The sequence below is a fragment of the Phocoena phocoena genome, chromosome 8 (assembly GCF_963924675.1).
Source record: "Phocoena phocoena chromosome 8, mPhoPho1.1, whole genome shotgun sequence".
NCBI classification, from domain to species: Eukaryota; Metazoa; Chordata; class Mammalia; order Artiodactyla; family Phocoenidae; genus Phocoena; species Phocoena phocoena.
This window is the reverse complement of record NC_089226.1, coordinates 38068977-38083863: the sequence shown is the minus strand read 5'-3', so window position 1 is coordinate 38083863 and position 14887 is coordinate 38068977. Positions and strand designations below refer to the sequence as shown.

The 14887-nt window shown below is 39.8% G+C and overlaps 1 protein-coding gene and 1 pseudogene across 1 annotated transcript; both read left to right on the top strand.

Annotated features, from left to right (window-relative positions):
• The first annotated feature begins 1858 nt into the window (after positions 1–1858).
• On the top strand, positions 1859–3430 carry JRKL (JRK like). The gene has a single exon (XM_065883223.1). The coding sequence runs from the start codon at positions 1859–1861 to the stop codon at positions 3428–3430; it is 1572 nt and encodes a 523-aa protein (XP_065739295.1).
• A 7830-nt stretch (positions 3431–11260) lies between these two features.
• Positions 11261–12323, top strand: LOC136126905 (sodium/potassium-transporting ATPase subunit beta-3 pseudogene; annotated as a pseudogene).
• The last annotated feature ends 2564 nt before the right edge of the window (positions 12324–14887 follow it).

The window sequence follows — 14887 nt, the reverse complement described above, 5'->3', positions numbered from 1 at the left end:
GGATGCATCCTCTTTGTAAAACACTACCCCTCTTGATGTTTCCTTTTATATGACAGTTTGGAGAGGAAACCTTAATAAACCAATGAAATAGTCATTGAATGTATACTATGTGCCAGCGCATGCTCCGGAGCTGTGGCGTTTCTAGAATTCAACAACACGGTCTCTGCTCCCAAGGAGCTCACAATCTGACGAGATTACTTGGGACACCAAAACAAGCCAGCGTAATACATGATTTAAGGCTACAGAATATGATTCTTTTTTTGTTCTTATCGCAGTGCTGTGAATAAATTTATCATAGTTCTTCCACTGGCTGGAAAACAGGGCAGCACAACAAAACAGAAGTGAGAAATAGGAAAATATGAAAAACATAAAGGGAGGAAAGCCAATGTCCCCCACTTAGATTTACGGTTTAGTACTCCACAATTTCGCACAGAGTGGATCCTGCCAGCTTGCTATCTCCGACAACTATAGTATTCATTAAAATCTGTAACACTGAAGATGGTTCGCTAAATTCAGCAGGGATGAGGGGCCTAGGAAGGAAGAGAGCCTCTCGGGAGTTAACACCACAGTCATTTTCATGATTACAAACCTGTCTCCTCGGCGGGACGTAGACACTTGGCGCAGATCGCCCGCCCGTCTGCTACTCACCCCCAGGAGGGAGGAGGCACCGTAGCTAAGAAACGGGACCCTCTGACAGAGCTTCGCGATGAAGTGCGCGGGACGTCACAAACCCCCGGACCTTAGAGGAGCTCGGCCCCCAGAAAACAAACAAGGATCTGGAAAAGCCAGAAACCCACGAAATTACCCGCGGAGCCCCGCGCATCAGCCCTGCCCACTTCCCCTTCGAGGAAGTAACTGGCACCCCGCCCACTGCAGCTCTGCCCCGGCGGCCCGCAGGTGGAGCGACGCGCGGAGGGGAGCCGTCCCGCCTAACCCGAGAGCGCCGGCAGGAATTTTTTATCCCCGCCCTTCTAATAAACCATTAGCAGCCGGGAGCTTGCCTGCACCGCACCCGCGCCCTCACCTTCCAAATCTCCTCCGCCTCCGCCTCCACCTCCACCTTTGCCTCCGCCTCCACCTTTGCCTCCGCCCAGTTACCCAGTCCAGACTGACGACGCTCCTCCTCCTTCCGGGGACGGGGGGAAGTCCCGCCTCTGGGTGGGGCTAGGGGCGGGGCCGGCGGTGGGAGGGGGCGTTTCCGGGAGCTTGTGGTCAGGGGAGGAGCGGTCGCCGCGCGTTAGGCAGGGAGTGTTACGGGGTCCTGATTCCAACTGAGGTGGGGAGAGGGAGCTCGGCGGGCAGTGAGGAACGGGGAGGACTGTGTAGGCTAAGTACGCCAACGCGGGGAAGTGGGGCTTGCGGTGAAGGGGCTGACTGCAGGGGAAGGAATCCAACGTAACCGTCCCCCTGGGGAATGGGGCCAGTCCCCGACTCCCTGGCTCTTCCGCTCTCTGCTGTAACTTTGGGGTGTGGCGGGGGTTAGTGACGGCCGTTGACCCGGGATCTGGGCGTGAAGGAGGCTTGTGGTCACGATGGGGTTATAGTCTTTCTCGCGGCCACTGGGGGAATAAAACAAATGTTTGTAATCCGGATTATCCGCGGTGACTTGGGGCCTCCTCTACTGCCCATTTAAAGTTAAAGGCCTGTTCTCTCAGACTTCCGCCCCCCTGATCGTCCTTTGCCGTCTCTTTGCCAGGCCAGCCCAGCCAGGGAAGGGGTCAGGGCCACCAGGTGCCTGGTAAGGTTGAAAGACTGAGTGTGTAAGGCTGTGTTAAAGTGAGTCTGTGAGAGAAGGCAGGATTTAGAGGATTGCTTCTGTGTGAGTCTGGGGTGAGTCCCTGAGGCCCAGAGTCTCACCATGTCAGGGAAACGGAAGCGTGTTGTGTTAACTATTAAAGATAAGCTTGATATAATAAAGAAACTTGAAGATGGAGGTTCTTCCAAACAACTGGCAGTGATTTATGGAATTGGCGAGACAACAGTTCGGGATATAAGAAAAAATAAGGAAAAGATTATAACTTACGCAAGCAGTTCTGATTCCACAAGTCTTCTGGCCAAGAGGAAATCTATGAAGCCATCCATGTATGAGGAACTGGACAGAGCAATGCTGGAATGGTTCAACCAGCAAAGAGCAAAAGGGAATCCCGTGTCTGGACCAATTTGTGCAAAAAGGGCAGAGTTCTTCTTTTATGCTTTGGGAATGGATGGTGATTTTAACCCCTCTGCTGGTTGGTTAACTCGTTTTAAGCAGCGGCACAGCATTAGAGAGATTAATATTAGAAACGAAAGATTAAGTGGAGATGAGACAGCTGTGGAAGATTTTTGCAACAACTTTCGAGACTTTATTGAACGAGAGAATTTGCAACCAGAACAGATCTACAATGCAGATGAAACTGGACTGTTTTGGAAATGCTTGCCTTCCAGGACTTCAGTAATCAAAGGTAAATGCACAGCCCCTGGACACAAGTCAATTGAAGAAAGAGTCACTATCATGTGTTGTGCCAATGCAACAGGTTTACACAAACTTAAGCTTTGTGTTGTGGGGAAAGCAAAGAAACCTCGCTCCTTCAAGTCAACTGACACCTCAAACCTGCCAGTCTCTTATTTCAGCCAAAAAGGTGCATGGATGGATCTTTCCATTTTCCGACAATGGTTTGATAAGATCTTTGTGCCACAAGTTCGCGAGCACTTAAGATCCAAAGGCATGCAAGAAAAGGCTGTGCTCTTGTTGGATAATTCACCAACACATCCAAATGAAAATGTCCTGAGGTCAGATGATGGCCAAATATTTGCTAAATATTTACCACCTAATGTGGCTTCGTTGATTCAGCCCTCAAATCAGGGAGTCATAGCTACGATGAAGAGAAACTACCGTGCAGGTCTTCTCCAGAACAACTTGGAAGAAGGCAATGACCTGAGATCATTCTGGAAGAAACTAACTCTGCTAGATGCACTTTATGAAATAGCAATGGCATGGAATTTAGTAAAGCCAGTTACCATTAGCAGGGCATGGAAGAAGATTCTCCCTACCATAGAGGAAAAAGAAAGCCTGGACTTTGATGAAGAAGATATCTCAGTGGCTGCTGTGGCTACCATTTTACAACACACCAAAGGATTGGAAAATGTGACTCCTGAGAACATTGAAAAATGGCTTGAAGTGGACAGTACTGAACCAGGCTATGAAGTCTTAACTGACAGTGAAATTATCAGAAGAGCACAAGGCCAGACAGACGAATCCAGTGAAAATGAGGAGGAGGAAATAGAACTGATTCCAGAGAAACATATTAATCATGCAGCTGCTCTCCAATGGACTGAAAATTTATTGGATTATCTAGAACAACAAGGTGATATGATTCTGCCTGATAGACTGGTGATACGTAAACTTCGAGCCACCATCAGAAATAAACAGAAGATGACAAAGTCAAGTTAGTAATGGTATATCAGCATTACCATTGTTTTGGTAATTGTGTAACTCTTGATCTCTGCAATATGGCTTAATTTTCTTTGTGTTCTGAATTCTCAGACACAGCCCTGTGAAATACAAGTACGAAAAATGTATCTGAAGTGGTTTGAGGATTATGTGTTTTGTAGCATCTGTCTCTTGTCCCTTTATCTGTGTAGATAATCAGAAGCTGATTCTGTATAGGTATAAATCACACATATGTATGTATTCACTTTTGTAGATCTACAATTATCCCTTCCATGACAGTGGCATTCCATAAATTTTCTAGCAGAAGTTACAGGTAACAGTGAACAGATTGAGCACTTTCCTGAAATCTTTTGTTTGATTTGTGAGGGCTGCCACAGTAATCTTTCTTTGTGCTAACCATCTTAAGTGGTTGTTTGTTTTGTATATTTGTATACACTGATGGAATGAGAAATAGCTATATTGTTAGATTTCAGGGTGATCTATAATAATTCAAAATGAAGTTCAAATTGAAGGGGAAACTGATCTATGAATTAATAAAATAACTTAGAAATCATGCTTTTCTTACATTTGTTTGGGAGGACTTTTTTCTGGAAGTAAAGTAAATATAGGAAGTGATTGCTAAATTAGAAAACTATTGGAAATCTTATATATAAGATATTCTGACCTATTCATTTGTAGAAACTGGGAGTTGAAAATTTAGGGAACGTTAGGTTATTTATACAAAGGGAATAAATAGGCTCATTTTAATTGGGTCTTTTTAAAAAAATTATTAATTGGATAACAGTATAGGTTTATTATTTATTCATCTAAGTATAGTACAGGTTTTATAATGTTACATGTGGTGATGTGAGCTCCCACCCTATATGTGAGGAAATATCTTGGGTATTTGAAAGTTTTTTGTTTTTTGGGTTTTTTTACTATGCACTTGAAAATGTCTATAATTTGAAAAATTTCATCATACCTTCTCCTTTTATTTGATATGAAAGAAGAAATGAATAAAGTATTTTTAATAAACTGTAAATTATCTGTTTTATGAAGAAAGCAGAAATAATTATGGAAAGTGCAGATTCTAAGGAATTTCATCATTTATTATTTTAACATTTGTAAAAAGGTATTCCTGAATTCGTTAGAATTTGATAAACTTGCTTAACAACGTAGTTTTATTTGACATTGAAAAGATATTACCTATATGAATATTAATTTCATATGTAATTTAAAAGCAAAGTGTCTGCATATTATTTCATATTTTGGGCCTAAATTTTAAAAAAAAAGACTTGTTCTCTATCAGTCATTTTTGAAAGGTTTAACTTTTTCATTGAAATACTTTGCATTTTATAATGACTTTCTTAGAACTCTAAAGCTTCAAAAATACTTGTAGCTTTCCATGATTTCTATTCTCTTCATGATATATGTCTAGCTTTTTTAAAAAGACTTAACTGTGACCAGAACTGTTTAAAAATTGTATTTGTTGCATGAATTGCCTCAGAAGTTAACATACATATTGAATCAGATAATCACACATTTTGCTATAAATTAAATTGTATATAAAATTTTTTTCATTTTTCTAAAATGAAAATATGTACTAAAAAGTTTCTTGGAATTTCTGTCTGGATTTGCTGTTTTTAAAATTAATCTTGTCAGTGAAATTCAGCTGTATCATTGCCACCTAGTGGTAAAATTAACATTACTGTTAAGCTGTGTGGTTTTAAACTTTAATATCTGGTAAAAGGTTCACTGTTTTGTGGCCTTGAGTGTGAATCTTGTGACTCTCCTGTGAGAGACTGGCTCTTCTTTCTTTGGTTTGTAGCTATTTTCTCTTTTCTGAAAGCTGCGAACAATGGTAAACTAAAAGTTCTGTTTTGGACTCTTCTATCCTTAAATATAATTATAAAAGCTGCCAATTACTGAATACCATGTTGTGTTCTAAGCAGTGTATTTATATCAGTAACCCTAAAATTATGAATTAGGTGGAAATACTGATGCTCAGATCATACTCTTAATTGCTGAAGATCACTTGACTACAGGTAAGAATTTAAACCCAGGTATTTGATGCCAAAGCCTACATTTATTTTATCTAACCTAGGCTAACCTCTTAACCTTTCCAATCTTCAACATTTATTCCTTGCCACCTTCCTCCGCCACCTGCCACCAGTGTCTGAATTTACTTCTCTATTTTTCAGTGCACTTGTGGCAGCAATTGCCCTTTCCTTTTACCCTTTTATGAGGTTAGCCTTCCTCTTGCGCTACTCTCCATTTCCCTGTTTATCCACAGCCTAATAGCATTTGAAATTGGGATCATCTGTTTTTTGACTTCTGGTTAGCCGTGCTCAGTGAGGATCCTTTCTCACTTCAGCAATTTAAAACCCACCATTGGGAAAACAATTCATGCAGACCTTTCTCTTTAGTTCATGAGGTAATCTCAAAGAGAATTGAAGAGTTGGCACAGTATAGTCCCAACATGAAAGCCTTGCCTTCCCAAAGTTGTTGTAAACCACTACCACCAAAGGCACGTTAGCATGTATACACTCAGATCCATACAGATCAAAGGGGATAAAAAATTAACCCCCAAATGAGATGATATGGTGAAGAGAATGACCGTTAGGTTCAAATAAAAGAGGGGGTGGTTAGATGAGAAGAAGAAAATTAAAAGGAAATGTGGCCTACGGGGAGATTTGTTTTGTAATGATGTGAATTTTAACATCCTAGTCCCAGGTTACTGGTATGTGTTGCTCATTCGTAGATGGTCCCTGTAATCTCTGCTTTTCTCCTTTTCACCTTTGGAATGTTAAGCCGTCAGCACCAAGTTGAATGCATTTGATCAGTAGTTGGGACCATTTGGTGGATGACACCAGAAGCTGTTTGGGTACCATATCTGCCCTAAGGTCATAAAGTCTTAGTTTCTAATGCTTCTTCCCTCAATGCCCCACCGAAAGCTGTTTGGCTTTCTATTGCTCTATTAAGAAATTAGCCGTAGGATCATGTTCTCTCTAGTCTTACCAGGTTTTCCCACTGATGAGCCTTGATCAACTGAATAATGTTTCTCTAAACCCACACTCTTAGTAGCCAAGAATGTTGTGAGGGTAGGATTACCTGCAGAGGTTGATGCAGGAATTTAGAAACTTCCCTTTTATGAGAGATTTGGGCTTTTGGGGGGTGGATGGGTGAAAGGAGTGGAATTCCTTGCCAGGTTTAAATTCAGTGAATCAAAAGTTCATTGACTACTGGAGGTGATGCGTTTAGGAAAATATAAAGACGGGGAAGAGTGGTTCATATACTAAAGATCTTGAAATCAAGGTGGAAAAAAATAATATATTTGAGAAAAAAAAAGCCACCTGGTTTAATTGTAAACTCATATAAAACAGCCAACATAATGTGATATGGATTATGTGAGGAAACCATAATGATTTAGTTTGCTTATTAATTCCTTCAGTGGCTTCTACTCTGTATATCCTCTACATTTTCAACTTTTCTTTTTTTGGTTTTCACTACTGCTGAGTGACTTCATCCATTTCCATTACCTGCATGCTTATGATCCCAAATCTGTCTCCAGTCACCCTGAAGTCCAGATTTGTATCTTCAACTGAGAAGCAGTATTTCAGTCTGGAAGGGAAATTTAAATTGTTGTTTTGCTTTCCATCTATAGTAAACTGTCCATTAGCATCCTAATGTCAGAGCCAACTAGATGCGCTAAGGAGTTTTTAACAGTGCCAAATTAAGCTAATCTATATTGGTCTGTAATATCAAAGTAGGTAATTATCTTTTCTTATCTCTCTCTATATATACATATATATCACCTTTCTTAGTTAGCCTTTCCTGCTGCCCTTGCCTCTGACCATTTCTTCCTATGGATAGCCATAGTGGTTTCTGTTTTTCGTACCCTTGTTACTACTCAAGTACTAAAATTGAGTTTATTTTCCAACCCTTAACCTCCTTAAAAGACTATCATTCAAACTCTTTAGACCGAATACATTCCTTAGAAATGTACTATTAACTGTTTTCCCTATTTAAGGCAGCTGGCAATTTACACAGTAACTAGTCGCATGCAATTAGAAGTTGGGGGTGAAAGGATGCCCAGAGGGTAGCAGTTGCTGGGAACACCTCATAATGTGAAAACTACTGTCTATAAGACCTCAGATTCTGTAAGACTTGTATTGTGAAGTGATCTTTTGATGTGTATCTCAATACTGGACTATGAGATCAAGGACCGTAGAATCAGTGATTTGAAGAATAGTATATATTCATTCAACAAATGTGTACTCAACAAACACAAATTGTATTGTTTCTGTGTGTAAGACATTCTAGGCAATATATGGGATACATGGATTAGACTACATTAGACTTATAATAGAGAAGAGGAGACAAATGTAAAAAAAGGGAGAATGAATTGTGTCACATTCTGATGGAGTGCATATACAAGACTAATATGAGTGACATAAGGTAGTATAATCTGATAGGAGGAGTAAGTCATAACAATTGAGTTGGTCTTGAAAAGTAACTAAAATTTTCATGATGTTTTACTGTCTTCAGTCATTGCCAAATGTCCTCCAGGGGGCAAAATCATCCCCAGTTGAGAACTATGGCTGTAGAGTTACAAGCTTACAGGTTTTTGGTCTGCTTTCCAAGTTATTGAAGATAATACTTGAAAAATGTTTTTAACGCTATTCCATCTTACCAGCCTCTGCTAGTTGTTTCCCTGATGCCTGCTTCCTGATCACTAATTCCACACATTTGAGATTTTTGTCACAGCAGCACCCCATTTCAAGGTACCAATTTTTCTGTTGATCTGGGTAATTCTAGCTGATGAAAAAAAACTCAGAATTTTAGAGACTTATAATACATGTGTTTCTCTGAGCAATTTTGTGATGATATAAAACTTGGTCGGAGCGTGATTTTCTTCAAGCTGCGATTCATGGGCCCAGGCTCCTTCCACCTTGTGATTTTGTGCTTGCTAGACCCCCTAGAGTCTTCTACATCCAGTTAGTAGATAGGAAAAGAGAGAATGAAAAATATACACTGCTTTTTAACTAACTCCTATCAGAAATGATACGCATTATTTCTGTTTATATTCTAATGATGAGCACTCAGCACCTGGCCCTACCTTGATACGGGGGTGCTCAGGAATAACTCCCTAACTAGGCAGCTGGTTCCTAATTATGACTTTTTACAATAGAAGGGGAAGGTGCACATTTTTAGTGAATAATTAGTCCTTTCTGAAACAAAAGTATATAATTGCAGTTATTCTTATAGAATCATCCATGGAGCTTTAAAATATATCAATGCATGAGTCCTACTCAGAAAGGATCAGATTGCAATTTGTTTAGAGTAATTACAGTGTATTTATTTTTAATGTTGCAGAGAATAACTAGTATGCAACCAAAGTTGAGAGCCACAAGATTACAAATTTGCAAGGTGAGTGGAGTAGATGTGGAGACAAGAGAATAACAGGCTCCTTTGATGGACCGTAATGTCAAGAATATGTATAGAGGTAGAGTAATGAGGAAGCTAAATAAACAAGCAAATAAGCATGTATATATGTCTCTGTGTGTTTTTAGGGGGTAGCTGATATCAGAGGAGAGAACATAGATCTTGAAAGGAGGAAACTCGTGTCTGAGTCCCAGTTCTACCACTTTTCAGCTCCAGAATTTCTAATTGGTTCTCTTTCATAAGTACCTATTCTTTCATGTATACAATAATCTTCCTTTATTTGAGTGTATGAATTTTACTTATTTGAAACATACAGTTTGACTTCTCTGTGATCCCTCACCTTTTCCTACCCTTTACTGAGTTAATAGTCCTTCATGGAGTTGGTACACTTCCAACATTTTGGTCATTCATTTTTTTTAAAATAAATTTATTTATTTATTTATTTATTTTTGGCCACATTGGGCCTTCGTTGCTGCACACGGGCTTCCTCTAGTTGTGGTGAGCGGGGGTACTCTATGTTGTGGTGCGCGGGCTTCTCATTGCGGTGGCTTCTCTTGTTGCAGAGCATGGCTCTAGGTGAGCGGGCTTCAGTAGTTGTGGCGCATGGGCTTAGTTGCTCCGCGGCATGTGGGATCTTCCTGGATCAGAGCCCGAACTCGTGTTCCTTGCATTGGCAGGCGGATTCTTAACCACTGTGCCACCAGGGAAGTCCCCATTTTGGTCATTCTTAATTGTGCATTCTTCACTGTAGCTGAGATTGCCTGAAAGAGTATGACCTCTGCTTTATACAACATATATTATGGGAAGTATAAAAACATCTGCTAAGGTTTGGTTGGAGCCATTGATAGAGCAAGGAATGGACATTATATCCTGTCTGGAACTTGAGAGCTAATTTTCTGAGCTCGGATGCTCCCCAATCCTCCAGAGTTTACCAGGTACCAAGGGTGTTATTCTGTTAATTACCCGAACCTCTGCTTCTTCCTGAGCCCAGGCATCATTTTCTTTTGTGCCTAGCCTGGAAGGTGGCGGTATGTGCCTGGATCCTTGCACTAGGCCTCTTGTTGGTTATATCCGGACTTCTGCCCCCAGCTCTTGCCACCTCATTATATGGAACACAATTTTCTCACACATAGTTTATGGTCCTCCAAAAGTTTACCTTCCTGTTTTGAAGATGGCTATACTTGGTTCTTTTAAAAGTATATACATACATATTTTTTCTATTGTTTATATAGTTGATGTAAGATGAGAATGAAGCATCTGCTCTCTCCATTTATTTTGATATCAGAAGTCCTAGCCGTGTGATATTGGGTGAGTTTCTAAATCTCTGAGTCTTCTTATCTCTAAAATGGGGATAATACAGATTGTTAAGAAGATTAAATAAAATAATGTACAACACTTTGTGAACTAATATGTTAGTTTTTATATTATTAATAGGAAGGATTAAAGTACTAGAGGGCATCAAAGATGAAGAGAAGAGTGGGAGAGTAAGATAATTGAAAGAATAGGGTTTTGTGGTCAAAGGGAGGAATTATAGAGGTCAAGATTGGCAACTTTAGGTATTTACAATGTGTTGAGCCAATATATACAATCAGGCTCTGGCACGCCTTTTTCAATGCCCTAAGCGTCTTTCTCTTACATAATGTGGGGATTAAACCTTTTATTCACACTCTAAGTCAGAAGGGGCTTTTTTTCATATTATAATTATACAATGTTTGTATATTCTCAATTTGAAGACCTCTCTAAAAGGGGAGAGTGGCATTTCAATATATCCTAAAGGTGTCAAGTCAACAAAAAGATCAAGTTTGGTTGCAAATACCTTACAGTTATACAAATCTAATATTTTATGCAAAAGTTAATAAAGTTTAAAGGAACTGATAGAAATCTGAAAAGGAGAGATGGATAAGTAAAGGAATATCAAATAGATTATTGACAAGCATTTGTATACTCTTTTATCTCTTTATGAATGAGGAAAATAAAAATATGGTTATAAAACACGAGTCATAACAATTATGGCAGATTTATTTTTAGAACATTTAAAAAATATCATATTGGGATGATTTCAAGTTGACTGAGAACAGTTGTGTGATTTCGGTTACCACTGAAAAGAAACCAGATAGCAGAGGGAGTCTACTTTTTCACTAATAACATTTTGACGAAAGATGAGAGAGATGATTGGTATTTGGTGCCACTCTGAAATTAAGAGAATAAATGGGAGGCTCCCGCGGCCGAAGCGGCGGCCCGGCGCAGCGCAGTCTGCTTGAGCGCTCACCGCAGCGAGGAGGTTTCCTCGGCCGTCCCGCCTTCCGCCGCGGTCGCGGGCTGCGCTGCTCCAGCCGGGACGCGCGCCTCTGCGCTCCTTGCAGCTTCCACTTAGCAGCCGCTCCCCTCGCCGTCCGCACACTCACCATGACGAAGAAAGAGAAGTCCTTCAACCAGAGCCTGGCCGAGTGGAAGCTCTTCATCTACAACACGACTACCGGAGAGTTCCTGGAGCCCACCGCCAAGAACTGGGGTTTGATCTTGCTCTTCTACGTAGTTCTTTTTTTTTTTTTTTTTTTTTTTTTTTTTGCGGTATGTGGACCTCTCACTGTGTGGCCTCTCCCGTTGCGGAGCACAGGCTCCGGACGCACAGGCTCAGCGGCCATGGCTCACGGGCCCATCCGCTCCACGGCATGTGGGATCTTCCCGGACCGGGGCACGAACCTGTGTCCCCTGCATCGGCCGGCGGACTCTAAACCACTGCGCCACCAGGGAAGCCCTACCTAGTTCTTTTATGGGTTCCTGGCTGCACTCTTTTCATTCACAAAGTGGGCTATGCTTCAGGCTCTGAACGATGAGGTTCCAAAATATCGTGACCAGATGCCTAGCCCAGGACTTACGGTTTTTCCAAAACCAGTGACGGCGTTGGATTTTTCATTCAGCGTGTCTAATCCAGAGTCCTATAGAGGGTACATTAATGACCTTCAGAAATTTCTAAAGTCATATGGCTTAGAAGAACAGAAGAATCTCACAGATTGTCCCGATGGAGCATTTTTTTGAGCAGGAGGGTCTAGATTATACTTCATGTCGGTTTCCTCTTGTCTTACTTGAAGCACGCAGTGGTGTGGATGATCCCGAGTTTGGCTACTCCACAGAAAGCCCTTGTATTCTTGTGAAAATGAACAGAATAATTGGATTAAAGCCTCAAGGAGAACCAAGGATAGAATGTATTTTGAAGGGTGAAAACACATCAGTGCTATCAACTTATGCTTCTAATAGAACGATAAAGTATTTTCCATATTATGGGAAAAAATTGCATGGGAGCTATCTACAGTCATTTGTTGCCGTCCAGCTCATCTTTGGTAATAGAAATAACGTAAACGAAGTAACAGTTGAGCGCAAGATTGATGGATCACCCAACCTAAAAATCCAGGATGATCGTGACAAGTTTTTAGGACGAGTTGCATTCAAAATCACCATGCGTCCATAGTAGAAGTTAGAATATCTCCACAGAGTAAACGTTGTGTTGTCTGTCTTCATTTGGTATCAGCTGGACCTGCCATTCCAGAATTATGAGACCGCCTTGGAGAAAGGTGGAGTGGTGCATGATACTGGGGTAGCATCATAATGTGCTTCCAGACCATAGTGGTCAGTGTCCTTCAAGTAACTGCCTGTTGCCTCTGCTGCCTTTTGAACCATGTACAGTCACAAGATAGGACTGTGAACAGCTGATTCTGAACATGTAAGATGGGGGTTTGTCTAATTTTTATGTGGTTTAATTGCCTAGCGTCTAAAGCTTAATGAGCTCTGCTATGTAAATATTTTATAGATTTAACACTGGTTAACTGTCAACATTTTGATGCCAGCAAAGTTTTAGGGGATAAAATGGTACCTGACCAACGTCAAATGACTTTATAGCTGCAAGAAATGCAGTGTGTGGAGAAGCTCTGTATGTGAGGAGGAAAAAGGAAAATAAAAGTGGATTTGAAAGGTTAAAAAAAAAAAAAAGAATAAATGGTATTAAGCAGCCAAGTATCTCTTCCATTCCCCCTTATTACACATAATGCCTTTTGTCTGTCAGTCTAACAAAGTATATGCCTTAATAGCAACCCATTGTCTGTAGACTGAGCCCAGTTCTCTGCCTTTTGCTGTTTGATCTCTACATCCTCATGTATGTAGAGAATGACAAAGAAAGACCCTGAGTGGATTTGTCTGGTACTATCAATTGACACAGGTAGTAGGAAATTGTCAGTACATATGTGAGGGGAAAAAAATATACAAATTTTATTCTTTATAAAAGACTTATTTGATAAGGCTTTTCTTGTATGAGGCACATAAACACAAATTTTTGATGCAGAAATATATGAGGGCTCCGTGGCAACTGAAAACAAAAGGCTGTATTTGGTCATACAATTTAAAACAACTATTTCCTATTTTCATTTCAGTATTTAGGACTAGCTTATTTTTATTCTGTGTATTACAGATATTTTAACAAATGAAATAAAATTGAATGCAGTGTGGAAAAATCAATTCCATGAATTAATTTTAAGCTATATTTGTACATTCATCAGTAGAATCTCCTTTTTTCCAACCTTAAAGGGAAAAACTGTTTCACATAGTAAACAATAAATGTCGCTTAGATAAACATTTACCCTCTTTTAATTCTAGTACTTTGTAAGTTTCTTTAATGTGACTATGAAATTCTGTCATTTATTCATTTGTTCATTTATTCATTCATCTCAAATATTTACCTACAAATATTGACCTACTCCATAACCAAAAATTTAATCATTCTCTAATGTCTTCTTGCAGATTTGTGTGATGATAAACTTTAAATTAAATCCTTATATATTTTGTATGTTAGAAAAAAGACTTTTCTACTTTAGTCATCAGTGAGTTGATGAAGAAAGATACTCAGTAAGATTGATGATTTTTGATAAGTTTTAGCATACAGACTTGTTCTTAAAACCTGAGTTATTTTGAAGTTATCATTTAAAAGTGCTTATAATATGTAAATATTTATTCATTGGTTTCTATAAACACTAGATACAAATAATATGCTTTCTGACATATAGTCCAGATATTTATGCACAATACCATGCTATATTACCTAGAGATGATTTGCTGGCTTAAAAAAGAAAAAAATACAAATAAAAGCAGCAAGTTAGAGAAAAATATTCAATAATGGTTATATTCAAAAAGTATTAAAATGTCTAAGATAGGAGTTTTGTCTTTTTTTTTTAACATCTTTATTGGAGTATAATTGCTTTACAAAGTTGTGTTAGTTTCTGCTGTATAACAAAGAGAATCAGCTATATGTATACATATATCCCCATATCCCCTCCCTCTTGTGTCTCACTCCCACCCTCCCTATCCCACCCCTCTAGGTGGTTGGTCACAAAGCACCGAGGTGATCTCCCTGTGCTATGTGGCTGCTTCCCACTAGCTATCTATTTTACATTTGGTAGTGTATATATGTCCATGCCGCTCTCTCACTTCGTCCCAGCTTAGCCTTCCCCATCCCCGTGTCCTCAAGTCCATTCTCTACGTCTGCATCTTTATTCCTGTCCTGTCCCTAGGTTCCTCAGAACCATTTTGTTTTGTTTTTTTTTTTTAGATTCCATATATATGTGTTAGCATACAGTATTTGTTTTTTCTATTTCTGACTTACTTCAATCTGTATAACACTCTCTAGGTCCATCCACCTCACTACAAATAACTCAAATTCGTTTCTTTTTATGGCTGAGTAATATTCCATTGTATATATGTGCCACATATTCTTTATCCATTCATCTGTCAATGGATACTTAGGTTGCTTCGATGTCCTGGCTATTGTAAATAGATCTTCAATGAACAGTGTGGTACATGACTCCTCTGGAATTATGGTTTTCACAGGGTATAAGCCCAGTAATGGGATTGCTGGGTCATATGGTAGTTCCATTTCTAGTTTTTTAAGGAACCTCCATACTGTTCTCCATAGTAGCTGTATCAATTTACATTCCCACCAACAGTGTAAGAGGGTTCCCTTTTCTCCACACCCTCTCCAGCATTTAT

Excerpts from the sequence above, each read along its gene's own strand:
- JRKL (XM_065883223.1), top strand. The coding sequence starts at position 1,859 with ATGTCAGGGAAACGGAAGCGTGTTGTGTTAACTATTAAAGATAAGCTT.